Here is a 24479-nt window from a genome sequence, read left to right on the forward strand (position 1 = left end):
TTAATAAAAGATTACAACATATTCGTTTTAAAATAATACCAACTTCATGGGAAGTGATTCAATGGTTATGTTGATCAGCTCAACAATGTCTACCTACTGTATATTGTATTGCATAGATAACTACTATGAGTTATAATGAAGAAAAAAAATTTTCTTCAAAGAAAATAGATAACTACTATGAGTTATAAAGAAGAAAAAAAATTATCTTCAAAGAAAAAAAAAATTTTTTTTAAATTAATTTAGCATTGAATATAAAATATTTAAAAAAAATCAATTAGTAAAGAGCAAACATATCTTTGTAAAAAGTAGTTTAGAATATTTACAACTTGTTTGCCCCCTTTTGTATGAAAAATGGACATCCAGAGAGAATAAATCCCTGTTACTTCACCTATTGTATCACCATCTTATACTGCGTGTATAGTTTGTCTACAGTAAGAACTCCCCACACCACAAAGTCTAAGGCCGTCTGCTGCTAGGGAAACAAGAATAGTGCATTTTAGAGAGGATAGCCCTCTAGTGCTAACACAATAGACCGAAGAAAAATATTTTTTTTCTGCCGACCCCACACCCCTACTTGAAGAAATTATACCTCGTTACAATAGCCAAGACACCGGTCTAGGCTATTGTAACGAATCACCGAAATGACCAGGGGAGTTCTTACTTGAGACGAACTATATCTAAGACAATTTTAACATACACAATCTGTGGTTACAGGTATAAAAGGAATCAATTACAAACGCAGTTATTACAGACATGAGGTTTTATAACAAACTGAAAACAGAGTTGCATCCTGTGTACATATATATAATATATATTTTTAAGAAACTCAAATAAATTTAAAATAAAAGATTATAATTAACATGTTAGCTAATTACTACCGGGCTTGCTGACTTTTATGAGTTTGCTTCTTGTAGGCTATACTTTATGATTAAATTCCCCCTCCCTATATTTAATTTATTATTANACCTAAATAGAAATAAATCAAAAAGAGGAAAAAAAGAACTCAACAAAAATGACTAAATATTTTTAACAATGTGACTATATATGAGAAGCTTCCCGATGAAAGTAACTCCATTCCAAAAGTAATTATGAGAATATTGTAAAGCTTGAAATAGAAAATTTTCAGCTCTTAAATGCAGATGACGTCGTTAGTTCCTTTGATTAGCAGTGAAGCTGTAGAATCTAATAAAAGAAAATTAAAAAAAGTGAAGGTAATATAAAACACATACTAGATGTTCACGGTTATAACCCTTAATGATCCAAAAATATTTTACTTCCCATCAAATAATACTAATAAAATTAATTACAATTAAATTTATTGCAAATAAGTGAGATAAAAATGATGTTAGCCATCATATGTGTGAAAATGTCATGCAGTGGTCTGATAAGGGTAAAAAATCAATTTTCCTTGAAAAAAATTATATTGAATTGATGCATATTGGTGTTTTTTTATATTGTCAATCAAATTTTTAATTATTGGCCATAGATGGCACCACTGGAAAACAAGAATAATCGCAACCCCGATGCCTTAATAGCGGACAACAACAATCCAATTCTTCATATAGGGTCTCTTTTTTTTAATACATAAAAGAAATATTTTCTTTTTTCTTTTTATACAAACATGAAATAAACTACATCAGTCAATAAATCTCATAAATAAAGAAATATTTATATTTTAATCGCCACTATAAAAGTTCTAGAGTTAAAAAATTTTTTTACTCTGCATGCTGATAGTGTGTTTTTATTTAAAGTTTGAAAACGGACATTTCGTCACTAGATCAACACTCAATTGTTTTCTGCTTAAGACACAAAAATTTTTATATTTTGAAAAAAAATAATTAAATTGTCATTTAAGAGACAGAAATCTTCAAACCCAATGAGGGGAAAAAAAGGTACAAGCATCTGCAAAAAGGAAATATTAAAACAATAAACATGTAAAATTGCTGATTGAATTTAAATAACTGAATAGATTTCCAACTATTTGATACATTATTTCTAACTAAGGAGAGCAACAATTAGAAGAAGAAAAAATTAATAAATTTAATGAATTTTTTAAGAATTTAAACCAATTATAGTTTCTTTTAATGTCTCATGCAAACCTAATTTTATAAAGAACTGTTAAAATATCACAACCAAATTTCAATAATGCAATAGAATTTACAATCATTAATAGTATACTAATTCTTACATTAAAAACTGTTAAGAATGCATGCTTTAACTGACAATTGATAAATTGATTTTAAAATTTTGTATAAACCTAAATTTATGTAAAAATAGTTATTTTAGAAAGTACTAGATGTGAAAATCATTTAACAATCTGATACTATATTAATTTTCTTTTAAACTTTAAACATTTGTGTACTAAACTTATTACTAAACAATTGAAGTGTGCATCTTTAGTTTCCTCAGTTCATTTTGACCAGTTTTTTTCCCCGGAGACCTGGAATAAACAGGCTTCTTCCAGGCAAAATTCCAACCTTGACTTAAAAAGCAAGTAAAATTCAAAATTAATTAATTCAACCTTGAACGTACATCCTTAACAATGTTTATATCATCAACTCACATTATTATCAAAAAAAGCTCAATATGAGTTGCCATGTTGAGACCTTTCTCTACTTTAACATATGATAGATTAATTTTAAAAAAAAATGCAAATCAAAAGTGGAGCTATCTATAAGTGTTGTGCCTTTTTGGTAGAGAAGTATACTTATAACAAGCAAATTAAATATTTTGCTATTTTTCAACAAAATAAATACACATTTGTACATAATGAACAGTTACAGCACCTCTATAAAAAAATTTATTTTCCGTCCTAACTTACTGAAAACTTTTTCCTAAAGAAAATAGAATTGCTTTTTACCTGTTTATTTAGTTAATGAGACATTTAAATTGTCCAAGAAAGTCTATATAAGTGATGCAATAAAAAACAAACGCTGATTGGTTAAGACATCACAAGTGATGAATACTGCCGTGCAATTGAAAAATCAACCTAAGGGACAAAAAATTCGAAATTGAAATTTTTATATATTTGGCATCTTTGTAGGGTAAGTAACATATTGCAAAAAAAAATTTCAAAAAAAAAAATTTTGTTTTATCAGTTTTTTTGACATTTTATTTTAGCACTCATAGTATTAGCAATAGACAGAAAATAGTAGCCAAGTCACTTTTCTCAAAATAAATCGTGAAGCACTCATGTTATTTTTTTATTCTTGATAATTTGGCAGAATATTCCTCTGTGTGATAAGGCTATTTCAATGCTCTCTTATTATTAATATCATTTATATCTTGTGATTACCCCTTGTAGCAAACAATCAAAAATTGAATAAAATTTATACTTTTGATAGTGTAGGCAAAAGATAGGAAGGAATAGATTCTGATAGGAAGGAAGACTTTAAAACCTCCAGACTGTTTATTTATCACTAAAATAGTCAGCGAAATGGTGCGTGACTAAGAAGAACAAATTTAGAGCTTTGTCACTCACGTAATGGACCTGACATTATTAACTTCATTAAATAACAAAGAATAAAATGTGCAGGTCACATTATCAGAATAGATGAAGATCATACCACAAAAAGAGTTTTCAATGCAAGACCAGTTGGCAGACGAAATAGAGGCAGGCGAAATTTGAGATGGATAGCTGGCCTAGAAAAAGACCTTTTGGTCTTAAAAACTAATAACTGGAAAACGCTAACAGGAAAAAGGTTAGCATGGGGAAAAAACTTCGTGAGAAAGCCAAGGCCCACCCTGGGCTGTCGAGCCTTTGATGATAATGTCAGTGAAATGATTATGCAGTTCTTCACGACAAATCAACATTTTTTTCTGGGAGGAAATCAGAGTTGTGAAATTTCAAAAAAAAGATTATTTTATTGCATTTATTTTTAACTTAAAATGTTAGTTACTTAATTAAAATGCAGACACAGACTGGATTTTACATTCTAATGTAACATTCTTTGCTTTGTAAGTTTGATTTAGTTACTTTCTACACTACGAAATGCAAATGATTTAAAAGTTTATATGATATATAAGTACCATTTTGTTACAATTCCCTCATGGTCAGGCTTTTAAAATGTTGGCAAAATTACCAAAAACTGAGAAAGCTTTAATTTCCAATTGTATACTACTCTATAAAATATTTTGCAAAATGTGTTATAGTTGAGAGCCCTGTATGAAATAGTGTGACACATGACAAGGGGGTAGAACGTATAGTGAAGTTTGACACTTTGTGACAAGGGGGTTGAAATATATTCTGAAAAAGTGTGACATAAAACTTGCAATCTGCATATTCATGAATGACCATCTCCTATTATTGAAAAACAACGAATAAAAATAATATAAAGTGGCTATTAAAAAACAAATTCATAATTTGCTTTTTCTTCATAAAAACCTTGTTTTAAAATTTGCTATTTAACAAAACATGTTTTGATCAGGTTTTGAGAATCTGACAAAATTTTTAGAGAAATGTTGGCCCATAAATGACAGAATTATGCCAGCTGTCCACACTAGCACACCCTCTCCCCTTCTATGAGATTGGGAAAATTATTGTATTGCTTTTGATCATTCCATTTTTAAAACAATTTTATAAAAGTTCAATTTTACTTTATAAAAAAATCTTCATAGAAATTGGAACCAGTTGCAATTAAATTAATAAAAATGCCAAAGATCAAATTTTTGGTTCTATGATAATTGATCAAGCTCCTGATAAGTATCTAACAATAATTTTGTAACATTAAATAAATAATCCAAAGAAACTGAAGCAATAACATATTACCCAATTAAAAACTTCCTTAGCTTGAAAAATATATAAATAGGAGGAAACAAAAACAGTTGACATGCTTCAAGAGTTCACAAATAGACACCCATTTTCAAGACATGTCATGAATGAGAAGACACAAAAGTGAATTAAAATATAAAAAGTAAAAAATGCCAAAGAAAAATGGAAAATTAAAGGTGAGAAACAAAACTATAAAAACCACATTAGCAGAGAGAAGCAAATGAGGGTAAAATGCATTCCCACTTTACAATTTACATTTCAAATCATTTTTGTTTCTTCTCATTTACATTTGGCAAGTCTTGAAAATGGACATCTGTTTTTGAGCACTTGAAACATGTCGACTGTTTTTTGAGCTGAATGAAGTTTTTAATCAAGAAATTTAGAAACCAATCATAAAATTAATTTTATTTACATTATTTTGTTTAAAGAAAATTAAATTTCAAACATGACTGCGTGTAAATACATTTATTTTATTTTTGTCATCAAACAATAATTTAAACCAGTTTGAAGCATTGCCTGTTCTGTTAAAGACAGCTGGTTATGTATGCAACATATTTTTTTAGTTAACATATGCATAATAAATTATTGATGTTTAAATGGGAAAAGAGCTTAAACTTGGCAATTGTACAAATCTTGCAATTTTTAAAAGCTTTGGTAGAATATAATTCAATATATTCAATACATTATAAAATTATAAATAAATTGCAAAATTTTTTGTACAGTTAGGCATTCAAAAAAATTCCATTTTGAAGAACAAAAAGAAATACGGCATAAAAAGATTGCTATTTTAAAATTAATTCACTACAATTTATCAAGACACTATTTTAGTTGTGGCAGCATTCCTTATTTTGAAAACTGCTTATAAATATCTTTCCAAAATATTTTTAAAAAATATTTCCGAAACATATGTTATTTTTGTAATTTTATTTATAAAAAATACACATTTAATACAGCTACAAAAAATTTAAAAAAAACAAAGAATACCGATAAATTAAATATTTTCGTTTTCTCTTATGAGTATCAGCAATCAGATGAGTTCTTGTCCTTCATACCTGCAATTTTATTCAACATTTATAATATGATAAAAAAATAAACAAAACAAAAATCATAATTTAAGTGGCTGGGCATTACAGCTTGCAAAATGCTATTTAAAACAAGACGGAGGTTAAAAAAAATCTATAAAAATAAAGTTGTCATTTTGTGTGGAAGAAACCTGTTTCTTCAACCACGCAGGAAGAAACTAAAAACAACTAATATAATTGTTTAGCAATAAGTTTTATAGAAGCAATTTAAATTAATTAAATTTAATATAGTACCAGAAAGTTTTCAACCTTTTATCGTTTATAATTTATACCAATTTCATAATATATATACTAATATATACTAATTTTATTTATACTAATTTCACTTTATTTTTTAGAGTTTTATACAAAAATCTACATACTATATTATGTAAGAGTCTGTTAGAGTATTCATACTGAAGATAATTTGATTATAAAAATTCGTATGTTATTCGTAGTAGCAAAAGTGTATATGTTAAGTATGGTATTTTAACAGCTCTTTATATAAATATAAATTAAGCTTGACTATATTTTATTATATATATATTTGATGTTTCTTTTTAAAGAAGAGTTTCTTCCATCTGAATTAGAAGAAATTAATTTCTTCTGGAATGGTCTTCACTTTGGAGGAAATGCATCATTCCTGATAATAATCCTGAATGAAAAATAATCCTAACTAAGGATTATTTTTGATTTATTTAGGATTATNCATTTAATTAAATAGTATCTAAACAAGACTGCAATTATAAACTGTTATATTTGATGTTTCTTTTTAAAAAAGTTTCTTCCATCTGAATTAGAAGAAATTTATTTCTTCTGGAATGGTCTTCACTTTGGAGGAAATGCATCATTCCTGATAATAATCCTGAATGAAAAATAATCCTAACTAAGGATTATTTTTGATTTATTTAGGATTATTTTTACTGTCCTTTTAGGATTCCTAAGGTTAGACAGCAACAACAATGCAAATTTCAAGAGTATAAAGAAATGTATTAGCTTTATAAAACGAAAGTTAAGAATTTGAATATTTGAATTTAAAAAAAAAATAATAATAAATTAGAAACTTTAAAAAAATCTCATGCAGTGAAAACATGTCAAGTAAAACAGGAAGCTAATATTATTTTAATATGTAATAATATTATTTTAATAAGTAAAATAAAAAATATTTATTTAAAAATATTTAACTTGTCTCCTATAAAATAATTGATGAAAAAAAATTTAAAATAAAAATGCTATAATACAAATGACCAAATTATATTTTATTTAAAATGTTCTTAATTAGACTAGTTCAATTAAATTTTTATTTAAAAATTCTCCATGAACAATAATTTCTTGCAAAGTTTAAATTCAACTAAATACTTTAAACTCAAACGAAGAAATTTCAGTGAAACTGATGAATACTTAGATTTAAGGCTAAATCTGAAACAATGTTTTAAAGCAACTAAAAATAAATCACAATAAATATTTTGAAATTAACAATAACTAGACTTGTTATATAACAATTTTAAGTAAATACAAATACAGTCGGACTTCTATTTAACGAAGTTGTTAAATCCTGATAAAAAGTTCGCTATCTGGAAAATTCGTTAAATAGAAAATCATCAATTGAAATACTTAAACTACACTAAACAGGTTTTAAATTCATAAACACTAGACATAATTAAAATAGCAATTGATACACCTTTATCTTGTAAATTATTATCTACTAAAGAATTGNCTGGAAAATTCGTTAAATAGAAAATCATCAGTTGAAATACTTAAACAACACTTAACAGGTTTTAAATTCATAAACACTAGACATAATTAAAATAGCAATTGATACACCTTTATCTTGTAAATTATTATCTACTATCGAATTGTTTAAAATGATTTTAACATTTTATCATACGAAACTTTGGTGATTTCTTCAACATTTCCGTCTTCCTCACAATTTATTGCTGTATTGTGTTTATTTTTCACATTGTATAAAATATCTGATTCAGTTAATGTTTTTGTGGTTGCAGCTTCACAGAATCAATAAGAAGAATATCATTAATCCTACATCATCATTAATTTCATGGTTCACTCTTAGCTGTGCCCTTATTTTTTTAACCTTTTAAGTTCTTCTAAAGGAATGGAATCCTCGTCCTCCGCACTTTTCAAATTCTCCGGGATGACTAAAAATCCAGCTTTAGCAAAACTGTTACGAATAGTACGATTTGTAACATAACAGTGCCATGCTTTAGAAATTTCTGTTATGCTTTCTCGTAAATTGACTTTCGGCATGGATTCCTGTATGAAATGCAAACAAAAAGGGAATTTACTGCTTTCTCTAAAGGGCTGTGAAAATCAATTCTAGATCATTTCCTCCATAAAATGAGTTAACAAGTTTGAAATATTCTGAAATATTTTGGGTAATAGGGAAAGTGGATCTTAAAAGTTTGTAAAATAGAAAATTGACTTCGCTATTTTGAAGTTATTTTACAAAGAAATTTCCAAAATGCTTTTGGTTCCTCAAAAAAAAAAAATAGCAAAAAAGAGAAATTTGCAAAATGGAAGTTCGTTAAATAGAAGTCCGACTGTACATTGCAAAAAATATTTCAGAAATCATTTAACTGAGAAAAAAAACATTTATTAAAACTTATAGATTAGTATCGATGAATATTACCATAGCAACAATTTCACCTTGGCCCCAGTTGGGCATACAATTGGCACAATATAGGTCCTATATGACCATGCACCCAGGGACCAATATCGGGATGTCTAGTTTTTTAATATAATAATCCTATATAGGATCAATAACGACCTATATAAAGCCAATATAAGGCATATATTGGCTGAATAATAAATATAAAATATTGGGTGAATCTGACAATTCTGTATAAGGCTGATATTGGATGAAAGGGACATTTCTATATCAGGCCAATATCAGAGAAATAATGGGCCTTTGAATCTGTAATGAACCAAGATTTGTGAATATCGGTCCAATGAAGGCCCAAGTTATTTTGTTGCTAGGGTATTGATAAACGTGCAAAAAAGTACCGCTTTAAAAATGGCATGCTGCTTCAGCGTGTTACGAGCAATTATTATAAGTTTCATCATTAAAAATCTCACAGCTGTATAACATTCATTAGCATAAAATATACTTATTATTATTCATGCAAGAGAGATCAAATTTATGTGACACTAACTTTAAACTCGTAATTTTAATCAGGAGAGACAGTAGATAAGAAATTGTGAGAGAAGTTACTATTTTTGATTTTGAGTTATATTTCCTTAAGAGATACGATATAATGAATGCACTTACTTCTTCCAACATTTTGTTGAGCAAAAATAGACTTCGAGGGGAACTTTAAAACGACTTGTGTTGTTAATATAAACTACTGTTGAAGCTAATTTGTACAGATCCAGTACGAGTATACAGGACGAGTATACATTTCGAAATACTTTCTTTCCACAGGGACAGGGACACTGCTCAGTTATGTAATCAATAAGACTCTTAGGTAGATCTTCAGCTGTGTAGGAAATAGAGATGAGTCGAAAGTAACGTAACAGTGACTGGAGCAGTCACTGTGACAGCCTGTTCCAACCAAAAAGTTGTCACAGTGACTGGAGCAGTCACTGTGACAAGTCACTGTTACTGTCACTGTGACAAAAATCACTGCTACTGTGACTNCGTGGAGGACTTTTTGATTAAATTTACCCGCATTTGCATTACATGGTGGGGAAAACCACGAAAACCCCGGGTTAGCCAGACGGCAGGGGGGCTCTAACCCATAATCTGTCTTCCACTGAGGATATTTTACGTCAGTACTGTGGTCAGTGCAAGGCGGATGTGGAATTCGCATCGACCATCTATCACAGGGATTCGAATCTGGTTCACTTAATTGGATGGCGAGTGCTCTATCCCCTGAGCCACCATGGCTCTAGCTGTACATTTAAAACACACAGATAAAGTTAGAATACTTTAAAACCAGGGGTGATAGTTAGCTTCAAAGATGCAAAAAATTCTTAATAGTTTACCAGCGTAGTTTTTTTATAGATTGAAATTTTAACCAAAATTATAGCGCTTTTTTTATTATTTTTTTTTTACTTAAAATAATTTTTCAAATTGAGTGTTTAAAAGTGATACCTCGGTATTCTACGTGTGTCATAATAACATTGTATTTTAAACATCAATATTTGAAAAACAATAGAAATGCCCCTCAAAAATTAAAAAGAATTGCTGTGAACAGAGCAAGTCAAAAAGTAATTTGTCAGATTAAATTCGTGTATCGTATTAAAAGAATAAAAATCTCAGAATTAGGAGGGGGGAAATAGATAGAAAACGATAATTAACCAACGAACAAATGATCAGTAAAAGATGTGAATGTATCGATTCGTAATAAATCAAGCAACAAAAAAAAAATTTTTTTTCTTTGTTGCTTGATTTATTAAGATTAATTTTGCTGACTAAATTTTAAAATTTGCGTTTTATGCATACTTTTTTCAGAATTTGAAAAAAATAGAGTGGAATCAGCTGAAAAATGGTCCGAAAATGACTTGATCATTGTGAACCGTTTTTTACAGAGAGCAGACGCTTTTCTTTTTTTTTGTAGTCGATTTTGTTTAAGAAAATTATTTTCTCCTAAGATTTCGGTTCTTTTAAGGTTTCCGGACTTAATCAATTTGTGTTATTATTTTTTTGAGTTTGAGTAGTTTTTAAAGCTGCCTCACACGATAATAATTTAATTTAATTTTAAAATTAAAAAATAAATAAATGCAAATGATTATGTATATGTACGATACATTCTAATACAATACAATATTTAAAAATTTTTTTAAAAAAACACTTAACCAGCATAAATCTAACCAAGATAGCATTTATGGGGTGCGTATCCCCAAAGAGAAAAGGAGAAAAATGATAACAATAAACCTGCTTAGCAGACCATTTTTTAAATAAATGCACTGTGGAAAATTTCAATCAAAAGCCCATTAAAAAATAAGAAAAGTGGGCAGATGTGCCTATTTTCCAAACTATCTATCAGTAATCAGTATTACAATAACAAAATATAAACAAGTTAGCATTTAAAAAATTCACATTAGCGCAATTTTAAGATGTATATACTACTATATACAGAGTGCATAGCCAAATTTTTCAACGAAACAAATGCACCTTAAACACTTTTTAAGCATTCAAATATTTTGAAGCACTTTAAAAAAATATAATTAGGATACAATAAAAGAATTTTCTTCCCTTTGATTAAAGTTCTTCATATATATATTAACAAAATTCAAAATAATTTTCAAAAACTTTACATGATCGTAATAAAAAATTAGTTTCTGACAAAGATCTCTTTTCTTGATTATATCAACCACCATAGAAACAATTAATGCACAATTTTGAATCTATGCAATATTGAGTGGCTCATTATATTTTTTTAATTAATAATTACTTTACTTAACTATGCAAAAAAATTTAATTCAAAATTATAATTAATTAAACTATTATTATAAAGGGTATTTTTTAGATTTAAATAAAAGTTATTAATAAAAGCCTAATTCAACAAAACATTTACAAGATTAATATCAAAGGCATGTAAAAAATTAAGCAAGCCAAGAAAACTTTAATAATTTACAAAGTAATTTACAAATGTATATAAAAATACAAATTTTTATTAAAATTTGCTAGTTGGTTCAGTACTTTTTTAATGAAATGATTAAAAAAAATGTAAATGATCTTGAAATGTAAATACAATGAGAATAGAAGTTAAACTTTTTGCTTTAAATTATTATATGGCACCTATGACTATAATATTTAACAAATCTAAGATAGTTAAATTTTTCCTTTTAATGGAGTTAAAGATTTTTGGAATAACAAATATGAATAACATAAAATTTTTTGCTGCATTTAAAATAGTTACGAAGTACAATAACGTTTACAAAAATCTTATGCAATTGGTGGATAGTCCCTCTTGTGAAAATTCTTAGGATTAAAAATCTCAATTATTTCTTATCTTTATTAAATGGATAATTATTCTTATTAAATGTAAGAAGAAAATTTTGAAGAGATGAAGCTTTGTGATTATTTACTGCTCTGGGGACACACATGAAAATAAGTAATTAGTGAAGGATCCCCAAGTCAAGTTTAAGGACTAAAATTTTCTTTTGTTATTAGGGAAAAACTTGGCAATCTTTAACTGTCCCTGGGATCGAAAACTCTAAAGATTTTTCTGTTTGATTTCAGAGGGCAGAAAATGAAGTCTAAATTTGAGAAACTTGCAAAACACAGCAGATTTGTACATGAGAGAGCAAGAATCCCCCTCCCCCCACCAAATCCACTTTAGGGCTATTATAATAGACCGAACAAAAAGATTCCCATTATCTCACCAACCCGAGCCGAAACCTGTCCTAAACAATGACCCCACACCCCTGCTTAAAATAGTTATACCTCGTTACCATAGTCACCGCCAAGGGTCCAGACGAATTGTTATGAGAGTTCTTACTTTAGGCAAACTATACCTGTTTCAGTAGTTGTACAATGATACATCAGAGAGCAGAGCAGAAGAAATGTATGTAATGGGTAAGAAATTAGCATATATCTTTGTGTAATATACTTTGCGAGTAGGTAATTAACATATATTTATCTTTCCTTACTATTCTTTATAGATAGCATTTAGTTATTGGCACAACATTACGTAAATTATTAGATCACAGAATAAATACGGATAGTTTGTATTTCTCATTACACTGGCACAGTAGGCCTTGGCCCTCTATGGGCTGTCGTGCCACTAAGTTTAGTAGTGTAGTAGTTTATTTGGAAATTTAAACCTACAAATAAAAATCTTATCCTCCTACATCTCTTGTTTTAGTAGTATGTGAGGGACATGACAAGTGGTCAAAAACTATAACTTGAGGAATTTTTGGTAATTTTGTCAATGTCAACATTTTAAAAGTCTTACTAGTACTAGAGAGCTAGAGCAAAGTGATGTTTCATATGAACTTTTGAAACATTTACATGCAGTAGTGTGGAAAAAAACTTTAAATCAAATTTAAAAGACAAAGAAACATACATTAAAACATAAACTTAACAACCACTAGAAGAAAATTCCCATGAAATTTGAAGTTGGCAGCCCTGAATAATTAATTGAAAAATGGCCACTGTTAAAAATGCAACAGATTTCCGAATTTTGCCATATACCTCTGTAGTCCCTGCTTGTATAACTCATATTTTATTAGTTTAATTTATTTTTAGACAATATTAGACTAAAAAAAATAATTGTTTTTAAGAAAAGCTATTATGCAACTTTTCATTTCCCTTTTACCTAATTTGTCATGCAGGCTCCTAAAAATTCTGAAATTTTGTAAGCCCCTGCATGTTTAAATTTTATCTGCTGCCAAATAAAAAGATACCACCAAAAAAATAAACTAAGAAGCAAAAGAGTTTACTTTTAAACTTTTTATTCCGTAGTGTGTTGGCTTCTAAAAATTTGGAATTTTTTAAGCCCCTGTATTCTGAGTTTTTGTAAATACCACCTTAAGATTTTATCACTTTCCTGTAAAAAAAAAATCTTACTTTTGAGTGACGACAGCTGATGCAGCACATTCTAGTAAAGAAGGCAATTGCCAGGGAGTCATAGGCCTCAAAACAACATCAGTATCTAAAGGATTATGAAATAAATCTAAACTGTCCAGTTGTAGTTTTCTAATTCCAAATGGGAGTACCTGAAAAATCAGCCATCAATGAAACTATGTTAGTCACTTACTAGTTTTTTTTAACTTTCCTAGACTTTAGGAACACATTTTTGGAATTTCTACAATTTATTTTTCAAATTTATATACATAGGTTGAAACTTTTATAAACTTTCATATACTAATTATGACAAACAACTATAAGTTATGAGCAAAAAACAACAGTTTATTACAGTAACATAAGCAAAAAAATCACTAACTGCACCTCAAGTGCATCTTATAATATTAATAACATTCTTTTATACTAAGAAAAATAAATATTTCTTTCTATAAAAATTTAGAAGCAAAATCCAGTAGAACGTAAAAATACTACTGATAATTTTCTCTTTAGTGGCAAACAGACAAATTTCCCAGTCTTGTCTTCTATAGGAAAATCTTTAGACATGAGACACATTTCAAAAGCTTTTCGGGAATTTTGATCCAATTTATTTGCAACCACATTAATCAATAAGGCTTTAATTAGTTCATTAGTTTCCAACTTTAAAAATTACAGGGTTNACTTTTCATTCCATAGTGTGTTGGCTTCTAAAAATTCTGAATTTTTTAAGTCCCTGGATTCTGAGTTTTTGTAAATACCACTTTAAAATTTTATCACTTTCCTGTAAAAAAAAAAATCTTACTTTTGAGTGACAACAGCTGATGCAGCACATTCTAGTAAAGAAGGCAATTGCCAGGGAGTCATAGGCCTCAAAACAACATCAGTATCTAAGGGATTATGAAATAAATCTAAACTGTCCAGTTGTAGTTTTCTAATTCCAAATGGGAGTACCTGAAAAATCAGCCATCAATGAAATTATGTTAGTTACTTACTAGTTTTTTTAAACTTTCCTAGACTTTAGGAACACATTTTTGGAATTTCTACAATTTATTTTTCAAATTTATATACATAGGTTGAAACTTTTATAAACTTTCATATACTAATTATGACAAACAACGATAAGTTATGAACAAAAAACAACAGTTTATTAACAGTAACATAAGCAACAAAATCACAAACTGCATCTCAAGTGCATCTTATAATATTAATAACATTTTTTTATACTAAGAAAAACAAATATTTCTCAAAATCTAGTAGAAAGTAAAATTACTACTGATAATTTTCTCTTTAGTGGCAAACAGACAAATTTCCCAGTCTTGTCTTCTATAGGAAAATCTTTAGACATTTCAAAAGCTTTTCAGGAATTTTGATCCAATTTATTTGCAACCACATTAATCAATAAAGCTTTAATTAGTTCATTAGTTTCCAACTTTAAAAATTACAGGGATTTAGTATTTTTCAATAAATTATCAATTAGAAAGCCGAGATCTTTATCTGAATCAGCTCTAGTTTTATCCATGAACAATATGACATTAATGTAACAAAGTTGAACTAGCATCAGCTATTTGAGCAGGTTTATGTAAATCAAACTAGATTTTTAAGACATACCTCTAACTTTTCTACGCCTTCATTGATTAAATCCAAAGATGCGTAAAAATCAACTATTCAAGCGTCAACAGCTTCACTAGATTAATCTAATTTTAGTCCTTCCAAAGTTTTTCTTATTCAAGAAAAGGATTCAAATTTTTCTGTAATAACACTTTCTATAGCCTCTTTGATATCTTTAATATCATTATCAATGGGTGATTTTTTTTTAAATTTTGTCTTCTATCCAATGTTTGGAGTCATGCCATTTTATCAATATGAATCAAAAGTCCCAATCAAAACAAAAGGTGAATATTTTTCAAAGTCTAAGTTCAATACAGTTTTATCTTAATTATTCACTTAAAGGTCACTCGAGCAAACTCCAGCTCTTTACAACCAAAATGTAAGGTGCCAATGTTGGATGAAAACTAAATGCGTATCAAATGTTAATTAGGAAGAAAAACGATAAGTTATGAATAAATAACAATAGTTTATTTACAGCAAAATTTGTGAAATAAACTTCATCCTGAGTGGACAAAATATATATCAAAATTATATGGTTCTGATATTGAAATACATTAAAGTATAATTTTACCAATTACCAAATTAGTGGTAATCAAAATTCATATTTGAATGATTTATGATAGAATCCAACCACTAACTAATAAGTGTGCAAAAGGATTGGCAGAAAATTCGCCAAGGGGCCAACAATTATCACAAAAAATAATGTATGGCATTTGTTTTAGTAAACCAGTAAGCATTTTCTAAAATGAAAAATGGATAAAATTGAATGGTTTGCTTCTTAATGTTGCACTAATTGTCTGTGATTCCCCCTTAACCCCATCCCAGTTTGGGCAACTACTATGTGCAGTATTTGTGATCCCTGAATTAAAAATTAATGTTTATATTTTGTGAAACCCGAGCTGAGTTGTTTCTACTTCAGGACACTTAATTCACTATTTTCCTAATAGATGGCATTAGTGGTCCTAGTTTTTCACCGATTACGACTTCAATCAAGGGAAAAGAGCGTGATATGGGCTTGTTTGGGATATACCATACTGTAAAAGATTTGTAAAATTTATGTATTGAAAATCATATTGTTGTTTTTATATTATATTGTACTAGTTATATTACATTTAGCTTCAAAATTTTGTTTCATTNGACTTTAGGCAAGGGAAAAGAGTGTGATACTAAGATGTGTGTGTAATCCATTACTTTTTTATGTGTATGTAAAAATAATAAATACAGTAGTTATTGCATTTAAAATTTTATTTTTGTAATAAAAAAAAATTTCTAATTTTTATAATAATATTAAAAACACAATTAAAAAGTCAAAACTTTTATCCATTTTTGGTGCATTTTTCTAAAATATATGTCACTGTTAAGGGGATAATGATGATTCGTATACAAAGGCACACACTATACTACAACAAATTAGATTTGAGAACAGATGGTGTTAGTAATAAATCCTTACGCACGGGTTATTCCAGAAGAATCAAAACTAAAGAATTATGATTACACTGATCAGTGAAAGAAATGGTTCTATGAATATTATCAATATAACAATGGGAGTTTAATCTCAGGGATTTGAAAGAATAAAAAAAATATCAGCAGCAAAACGTTAAGACTAACATTTTAGAATGTTTTTAATTAGTATCGGACAGTAACATTAAATCCCACTTTATTACGATTCCTTATGTATAATACAATAAACACAGTAAGTAAATAAATGAAAGTATACAATAAATGAATATTTGAACTGAAATGTGGATTCAACTCACTTTCAGCTCATTGTGAGATGCACTGAACATTCTCAAAGACTCTAAGCAATGAATGTTGCGAGGGAGATTTTGAAGACCATTGCCTTTTAGGGACAATACGCTGATCTTTTTCATGAGACAAAAGTAGGGTGAAAGACAACGAATCTAAAAAAAAATTTAATAACTATTCATATAAGAATTTTGTAATAAATGACAATTTATGTACACAAACTAAAAAATGAAATAACCCAATGGTTCTTAAAAATATGTACATTTAATATTTACTGTCAAATAGTTAATGTACTGCTGTTTTCAAAATCATAAACTGAATTTATAAAAAAATTATTTGACAATGATAATTTTTATCAATGGGAAAGTATAGCATAGCAAGGGAATTGCAGTATAATTTTTCCCATTGGGTCAACGAGTGGTGCGTTAAAATATAATTTCATAATAAAATGTATTACAAAATCACCTTTAAGAACATGCAGGGTTCCTACTCAATTTCAGAAAAAAAAATTACCTCACTTTCCCAGGTATATCAGTTAAATTTCAAAGAAAATCAATACCATATTTTATCTATGCTACAACATTTTTCATCAGAAAATTTTGATACTTTCATTTCTAATGCCAAGTATTAGATTTTCTAAGTAAAATAAATATTATATGAGGAAGGAAGCATTTCAGTTTGTCTAAAATGCAAAATTTTTACAATAAATAATTGTAATAGATGTTAGAATTATTTAACTTGAATCTCAAGAACTGAGTACTGTTACTGACAATTTTAAGACTGGTTTTTTTTTCTAGGTATAATAAAGGAATTTTCCAGGTTTTTGTAGAAAAATTGCAACTTTTCCTGACCATTCCCTGATTTTTGGAGTCGAAATAAAATTCCCTGACAATTCCAGGTATTCCCTGTTCTCCCTGACCCGCGGGAACTCTGACATGTCAAAAGAATAAAAGCGAACTATTAAGTGAAAATTAAATTAGCAGAAGAGTAATTTATCAAAAATTATATTAAAAAAAAAGATTTAATAAAAACATAAAAAGTTAAGTAATAAGTTCTATTTTTGAAGTACATAGTAGAAACACCAAGAAAATTATGCATTTTTAAAGTAGCAAAATTAAAAATAGTTAAGAAATCACTAGAGTGTATAGAGATCATGGACCTTGTTATATTTATCTGCATAAGGTAAATAAGTTCTATGTTATTCAATTTATCGCCTGAAGGATTTTAATCCCAAACAATTGAAAGTAAGATATTGAAACTAAACTGATTATGTTTGATGTAATACCTTTGTGGTATCTACTCATATCTTACCTTGTACATACATGAATTCAAATACACTCTCAGTTTTTGAATAAAATCTAAAAATACTATTTTTGCATTTCTAAAAAAACTAATATTTGTTTAATTTAAAGATTTATAAGTGTTTAATGATGATTTCATTTTGAGTTTTCTAAAAAACAGATTCAAAGAATTTTAAAAGGAAAAAAATGCATTTATAAAACTAAAATTCTGTCTATTACAGCAACTAAGAGCAAAAGTAAGAGAATTTGGAACAAGACATCTTAAAGAATATTTATGTATTTATAATTATTTATTATTATTATTTTGGAAAAAAAGGCAAGGATTGTGTCATGCTAAAATATATCTTATAAAATTAATATCCTTTTAATGTAGAGTTTAAAAAAGAAAAAAATGTAGAATTAGTTTCAAGTGCTTTAATATTAGGGAGCAACAACATCAAAAATATATTCGAATTGGCATAAAAATGAGAGTACTGTTTCAAATAGGTTTTATATAAAAATATAGAACATTGGCAATTCACATTCATGATGTACTACTTCATACAGTATCAAATTTTGTAGTCAAAGTATTTCTTATTATGATAATCACAATCATTCAAAGAAACAAAACAGTTATTCAAAACAACTTCAAAACCAAGAACACGATTGTCAGCATTACCTGCAGGCTGCCTTTATTTCTCAGACAAGCTGGTACTCATAGATCTGAAGCTTGGTGGGATTATTTCTTTTTAATTTTTATTTATAAAATGGGTCATGATTTGAAAGGAAAGCATTCTAGCTACAGTTATGGTCACATGGGCTTCTAGTCACTGGGATCAAACCCTAGTCCTTTGCAATGACAGTTCAATACCACTGAGCTATCGTAACCATGAGTGCTACTCTAAAATAATTTCAAGACTGAACCTTTTTCTACACAAATTAATATGGTACATCATTGTTACTGGAATTTTCAGAAATTTATAACTCACTCACCCCAAAATTTACCTTTCTCTGATAATGGCCTCAATCATTTGTTTTTGTTTTGAACATTTTTTTTTTATTTAATTAATTTTTAGCAAACAAAACAAAAATAGCTGCTAATCATGCATGTTTTTTTACACCTATAACTGAATAGTAAAACTGCTAACTTTTTCCTGAAACCATTCATATCTCTACTTATTTTTTGCTAAACCATTATTTTTTGTTATAACACTATAATAAAATATAAATAAATATTTATTTATTTTCGATCAAAATGCCAATGCATTGGGGAGGATAGTAATTTTAAAAAATTTAGATTCAGCAGTAGTACAAATCTCATTCTGTCATTGCAGTGTGGCATGATTACTTCATCATTTTGCAATAATTGAGAAAAATAACATTGTTTTCTAAAAAAAAAAAAACTTCATTTTTAACAGAAAATATGTTACATTTTTAAGAAGGAAATCAGTCTAAGTAAACAAATGGGAAAGAGATATTAATGAAATTTAGTCCAATGATTTTTCTCAAGACTGATTTCAGTCCCCTGGATTGAAGAGTGGCACCCATGATCGTGACTCAAAATGACATTTTACTTTAAGCTGTAAGTCAAAATATTTAGAATATAATAAATTTCATGGTTATAAAATGTTATTGGAAGGCTTTAAAAGTTATTCACAAAAAAAAAATACATATATATATTTAATAAAAATAACTGAATAGAGATATGGGACAAAAAAAGTCTCATTTTCTGCTGGGAAATTACCTATATCTAATTAAACACTAGAAAAGAAAAGAAATGGAATTCCTTTCCTTACTTCTACACAATCCACAAAACTTGCTAGATGTATATGTGCTAATAATAATAAATAACAGTAAAATAATGAAAATAAAATATTATAGATAATAATATCTACAATTAATAATTATATCTAATATGAAACAATGAAAAGTAAAAAATATATATATATATATAATTAAAAGAAGAGACAATTTTTGTCCAGACTTCTTTGAACCAATTAGCATGCTATTTTGTAGAGCAAATATTGAATAAAAGGAATTCTCATAAAACCTTGTTAAAAGTGAGGTCTAAAACTTCAAGAGTCTGCCCGAGCACTGTTGTTGCTAGTTCAGGAGGAAAACATTTCAGATCATTGTGATGCAAAACAAGTTCTTTCAATCGGATGTCACCAAGTTCTAAAGGAAGTTCTTTTAAACAATTGTTGGCTAAATCAAGAACCTGAAGGTTTTTTAGTCTTAAAACATGTAGACCAATTTTACGCAAATGGCAACCTTGCACTTGCAGCCAAGTGAGACTATCTGGAAATCCATTTTTGATAGGGTAATCACTTCGTTTCATGATGGCCAATTTTTGTTTCGGTCTGTCCACCTTCGTTGGAGGTTGAGAGAAGCGGATTTTTTTGCTGGCCTGTCCTACGATTGTTAAGCCAACACCATGAAGAAAAGCTTTCAATTGAAGAGGATCAGCCTACAGAAAAAATTTTGAAACTTAGTTTTTTTAAAACATGAATATACATTATACAATACAAAGCCCCATATATGATGTCTATTTTCCAAATTTTTAATTGAATTTTTTATTGTTTTTCAATGTTAATTGAAAAAAAATAACTACAGTACAGAAACTTTTATCCGGAAATCAGAAAACCAGATAATCGAAACAAATTTGATATTTTTTTGTTTCTCTTTTCTCCAGAAATTTTTGAAAGAATTTTTTTTCCATCCAGAATTATATTCAAATTATGTCTTTCTCATGCATAGAAAGGAAAAACACATGATTTTTCCATTTTCATTTTATAATAATGAAAAATAATGAAGTAAAAAATGGAGTGGATGGTTTTGATGACGAAGTAGAAGAAAGTGAGGAGGAAAATGAAAACCAAGGAGTCCATCCCTTTTATTCCCCATTTTACCTTTTATTGTTCATTTTATATTAAGCCAGTATATATTTTTATTTCATTATTATTTTTTTCCTTTTTATTTTATTAAACTTATGTGTATTACTTTATCGTTTTTTTTTTCTTTTTAAAACTATTTGTAAAAAAATTTTTTTAGTTGAGTTTGATAAACAATTAAAAAAAAACGGTGTTTTGTAGTGTTTCAGAAAACCGGAAAAATCAGTTATTCGGTATAGCGATGGTCCCGATCATTCTGGATAATCGGTTCTCAACTGTAGTAGCAAAATTTTGAGCACAAAAAAAAATTATTTCCTTCTACAGCTTTTAAAATAACTTAATTTTTTACTGTCTTAATGAACTCACTTAACGAGTAGATGAAAAGACAAAGCGGAGAAATAAAATAGCTCATAAAGAGGAATTAACTATGAATCAGTTCATATCGATGACTCAAATGCTCAGATAGATGTTACAAATGTTCATATCAATGACTCAATAAGACCACTACGATAATACAAACTTCAAAAGAAACGCAAATCCAGAAGACCAGACAGTTCTTGAAGGCAAATTAATTCTAGCGGAAACACATATTAAATTGACGACAAATATCAGAACAGTAAGTAAGTATTATATAGAATTAGAAAAAAAAGTATCGAACTAATTACATTACGAGGAGCTTAATGCTTTCAATTTTATGGTACCTTTAATGCCATTGATAAATGAAGAACCATTTATGAACATTATTAAAACCTAGAAAAATTTTCATACTCAAGTATACTTATATAGAATTAGAAAGAAAAAAAGTATTATCTAACTAATTAAATTACGAAGTGCACAATGCTTTCAATTTTATACTACCTTTAACGTCACTGATAAATGAAGTGAACCATTTATGAACATTATTATAATCTAGAAAAATTTTCATACTCAAGTATACTTACATAGAATTAGAAAAAAAAAGCTTTATAACTAATAATTACATTACAAGGTGCATAATGCTTTCAATTTTATATAATTCCTTCATTGTCATTGAAAAATAAAGTGAACCATTTATCAACACTGTTAAAAAAAAAAATTCTAAAAATTATCATACACATGAGAATACAAAATGTATTACCTTACTAATAATAACATCATGAGGAGGCGCTTTAAATCTTATTGTAGCTTTTCCTTCATTGATAAACTTGGTGAACAATTTATCTACATTGTTGAAAATCTAAAAACAATATAAAATTTTTGAAATTAGGACACCAAAAAAATATTTCATAAGCAAAGTAATCTGCATTTTTTTAAAAAAATCTCAAATTACTTTGTATTTTGTTCCCCTTGGACTCTGATGAGTGCAAAGTATGAGGTAAATATCCTCATCACTTTGAAGTTCTTTCTTCTTAGTCTTAGGACATAATGCTAAAGTAGCAACACTATGTTTTTTATTTTTCACAGAAGATGCATTGCGATTTCCTACTTCAACACCACAGGTGATTTTCATTATAGTATTTCTGTAATTATCATCTAGTAATAACACAAAAATAGATTAATCACCTAATTAAATGGTCACACACACACATGCTTATTTTAAAATATGACAGAGATTATATAATATTTTATTTATATAGAAAAGTAATGTTAATAATAAAAACGTATGTAAAACTATTCAGTAACGTATTACTTTTAACACTGACTTCAATTTAGTTTGATTATTCAGCCCTTCTTTAATGAATAGTAAAAATTTATTGCTTCTTGTTTTGTTCAGGCAGTGGTTGGAAAAACTAGATTATTTTTGTAGTTAACTACCACTACTTTATTACAAATACAGTTATTCTTACAAACTACAGCTACTTTTTTTTAAAAAAAATTTAGTGACCACAATTTACTCTTGAAATGTAGTTACTACTTCACAATTTTTAGGAGACAAACTTTGCTGGAGAGCTTAAATTTCAGCCATGTTTAAAATGGCTTTGAATAAAAAATTGTCTTAAATATGAAGAATTTTTTAAAAATTTTTTAGTAGTGTTCAAATGAGCCAGTTTGTTATTCGAAATCATTTCTTTACAAATTCATTTCCTGTTTTTTTTTTTTTTTTTTTTAACCTTTAACTTCTTATGCCTTTATGAATATGTTATTCAAGAAATGCTAGAAAATGATTAAACATTTGCAATTTTGTAAGTGTTTAATGCTCTTTTATTTCTAAAAATGGAATGGAAACAGTTCAAAAATTACTGAAGCTATCAATATAGGGATATAGCAGAAACTGTAGATTTTGAAAAAAGAATAATTTGTAACATCTGTATTCCATAATGGTACGATTTGCTGCACTCCAACCATTACATCGTGTTGGCAGCAAGAGAAAGGCTTAGCACTATGAATACTACAAAAACAAAACAGGGAAACCATTTAATAAAACAGAGCAATCGGATCTAAGTAAAAAAATATCAGCAATGTTATACGAGAATGAATCTTATCGTAATTGGCCCTTAGGGTTTGTTCCAAATTTGTTTTTTTAATTTCGACATTTGTACACTAGAAATATGAATCAAAATTCTTTACATTTACAATTCAAATCTGAATATTAAAAAAAAAAACACTTTCAGTATAAGCACATTGAAATTAATTAAAATTATGCATGTCCAAATTTGTTTCCCACCTTGTTTTATGGAAAGATTACCATATTGTGATCAGCAGAATAAAGGCCAAGTTTTGGCAGCTTCAAGGGAATGAAATGCAAGAAACTAAAAAAAAAAAGAAGAAGAAGAGGGCATAACTCTGATGGGTATAACTCTTAGACACCCCTGAACAAACCTCTACATCTTTTATTAAAAAAAATGTGCTAATTTAAAATCAGTCTGGCACTTTGACGATTGTGGTTGGCATGACTGACAGAAGGACAATGACTACGTTAATGTTCCGCCTTGTTTTTGTAAAATAAAAAATTACTGTCACTAATTAGACAGTTATAATACTTATAATTACGTCGCACTAAAACTGCACAAAAAGCTATTGCCAACGATCATTAATAGGACAACAAAGCTTTTTAAAAGAAATTAGACACATGAAACAATAGATTTTCACGATGCAAGAATATTATAATGAATAACAGAATCTACAGACATTTAATCAGCAATATATAAAATGCAACGAAGTAAAATATATCTTATCAGCAGCCACGACGTAAAAAATATTTTACGCATACAAAAATAATTATTTTCTTTTGTATTTAAACAATTAAAGGAAATTTATTTTATTATACATGAACACATACTCTTATTTAGACGAAATAACTAAAATATTATTCATTATTCATGTTAACGTGAATATTTCGACAAGCTTACAGAAATATGGTTTAAATCTTCAGCTGAAATAAACTAATTACAGTGTTTGATAATTCATTGATATAGCCATCAGTTTAAATATTGTATTTTTAAATATCTATTCTTTGACACGAAAATATAAACACGATTTTACGTTTTTTGACCGACATTTAATAAACGAAAACCATCCAAAAATCAAAATAATAGACTTTTTGATTGATGGACTGATGGTCAAATTAAGCTGTCATGTGCTGAACAAAAACCGAAAACCAACTTTAAAAGATCC

At 28.0% G+C, this 24479-nt stretch overlaps 1 protein-coding gene across 1 annotated transcript; it reads right to left on the minus strand.

Moving 5' to 3' along the window:
- Window positions 1–974: 974 nt before the first annotated feature.
- On the minus strand, window positions 975–24479 carry LOC107438793 (leucine-rich repeat protein 1). Its single transcript, XM_043046246.2, has 8 exons — window positions 24215–24479; window positions 22195–22397; window positions 22003–22101; window positions 20045–20461; window positions 16726–16869; window positions 14166–14311; window positions 9119–9343; window positions 975–1182 (listed from the first exon to the last, which is right to left on the minus strand). Exons 2-8 carry the CDS (start codon window positions 22372–22374, stop codon window positions 1149–1151), a joined length of 1245 nt encoding a protein of 414 aa, XP_042902180.2. The 5' UTR covers window positions 22375–22397; window positions 24215–24479; the 3' UTR covers window positions 975–1148.

This window comes from Parasteatoda tepidariorum, chromosome 2, assembly GCF_043381705.1.
Source record: "Parasteatoda tepidariorum isolate YZ-2023 chromosome 2, CAS_Ptep_4.0, whole genome shotgun sequence".
Taxonomy (NCBI): domain Eukaryota; kingdom Metazoa; phylum Arthropoda; class Arachnida; order Araneae; family Theridiidae; genus Parasteatoda; species Parasteatoda tepidariorum.

Bases quoted from the DNA above. Each gene is read 5' to 3' on its own strand.
- LOC107438793 (XM_043046246.2), bottom strand. From the start codon at position 22,374: ATGAAAATCACCTGTGGTGTTGAAGTAGGAAATCGCAATGCATCTTCT. The intron at 22,102-22,194 runs GTAATTTGAGAT...TATTGTTTTTAG, and splicing joins CAAGGGGAACAAAATACAAA to ATTTTCAACAATGTAGATAA. The intron at 9,344-14,165 runs AAAGTAAGATTT...CTTTCGACTCAT, and splicing joins GCATCAGCTGTTGTCACTCA to CTCTATTTCCTACACAGCTG.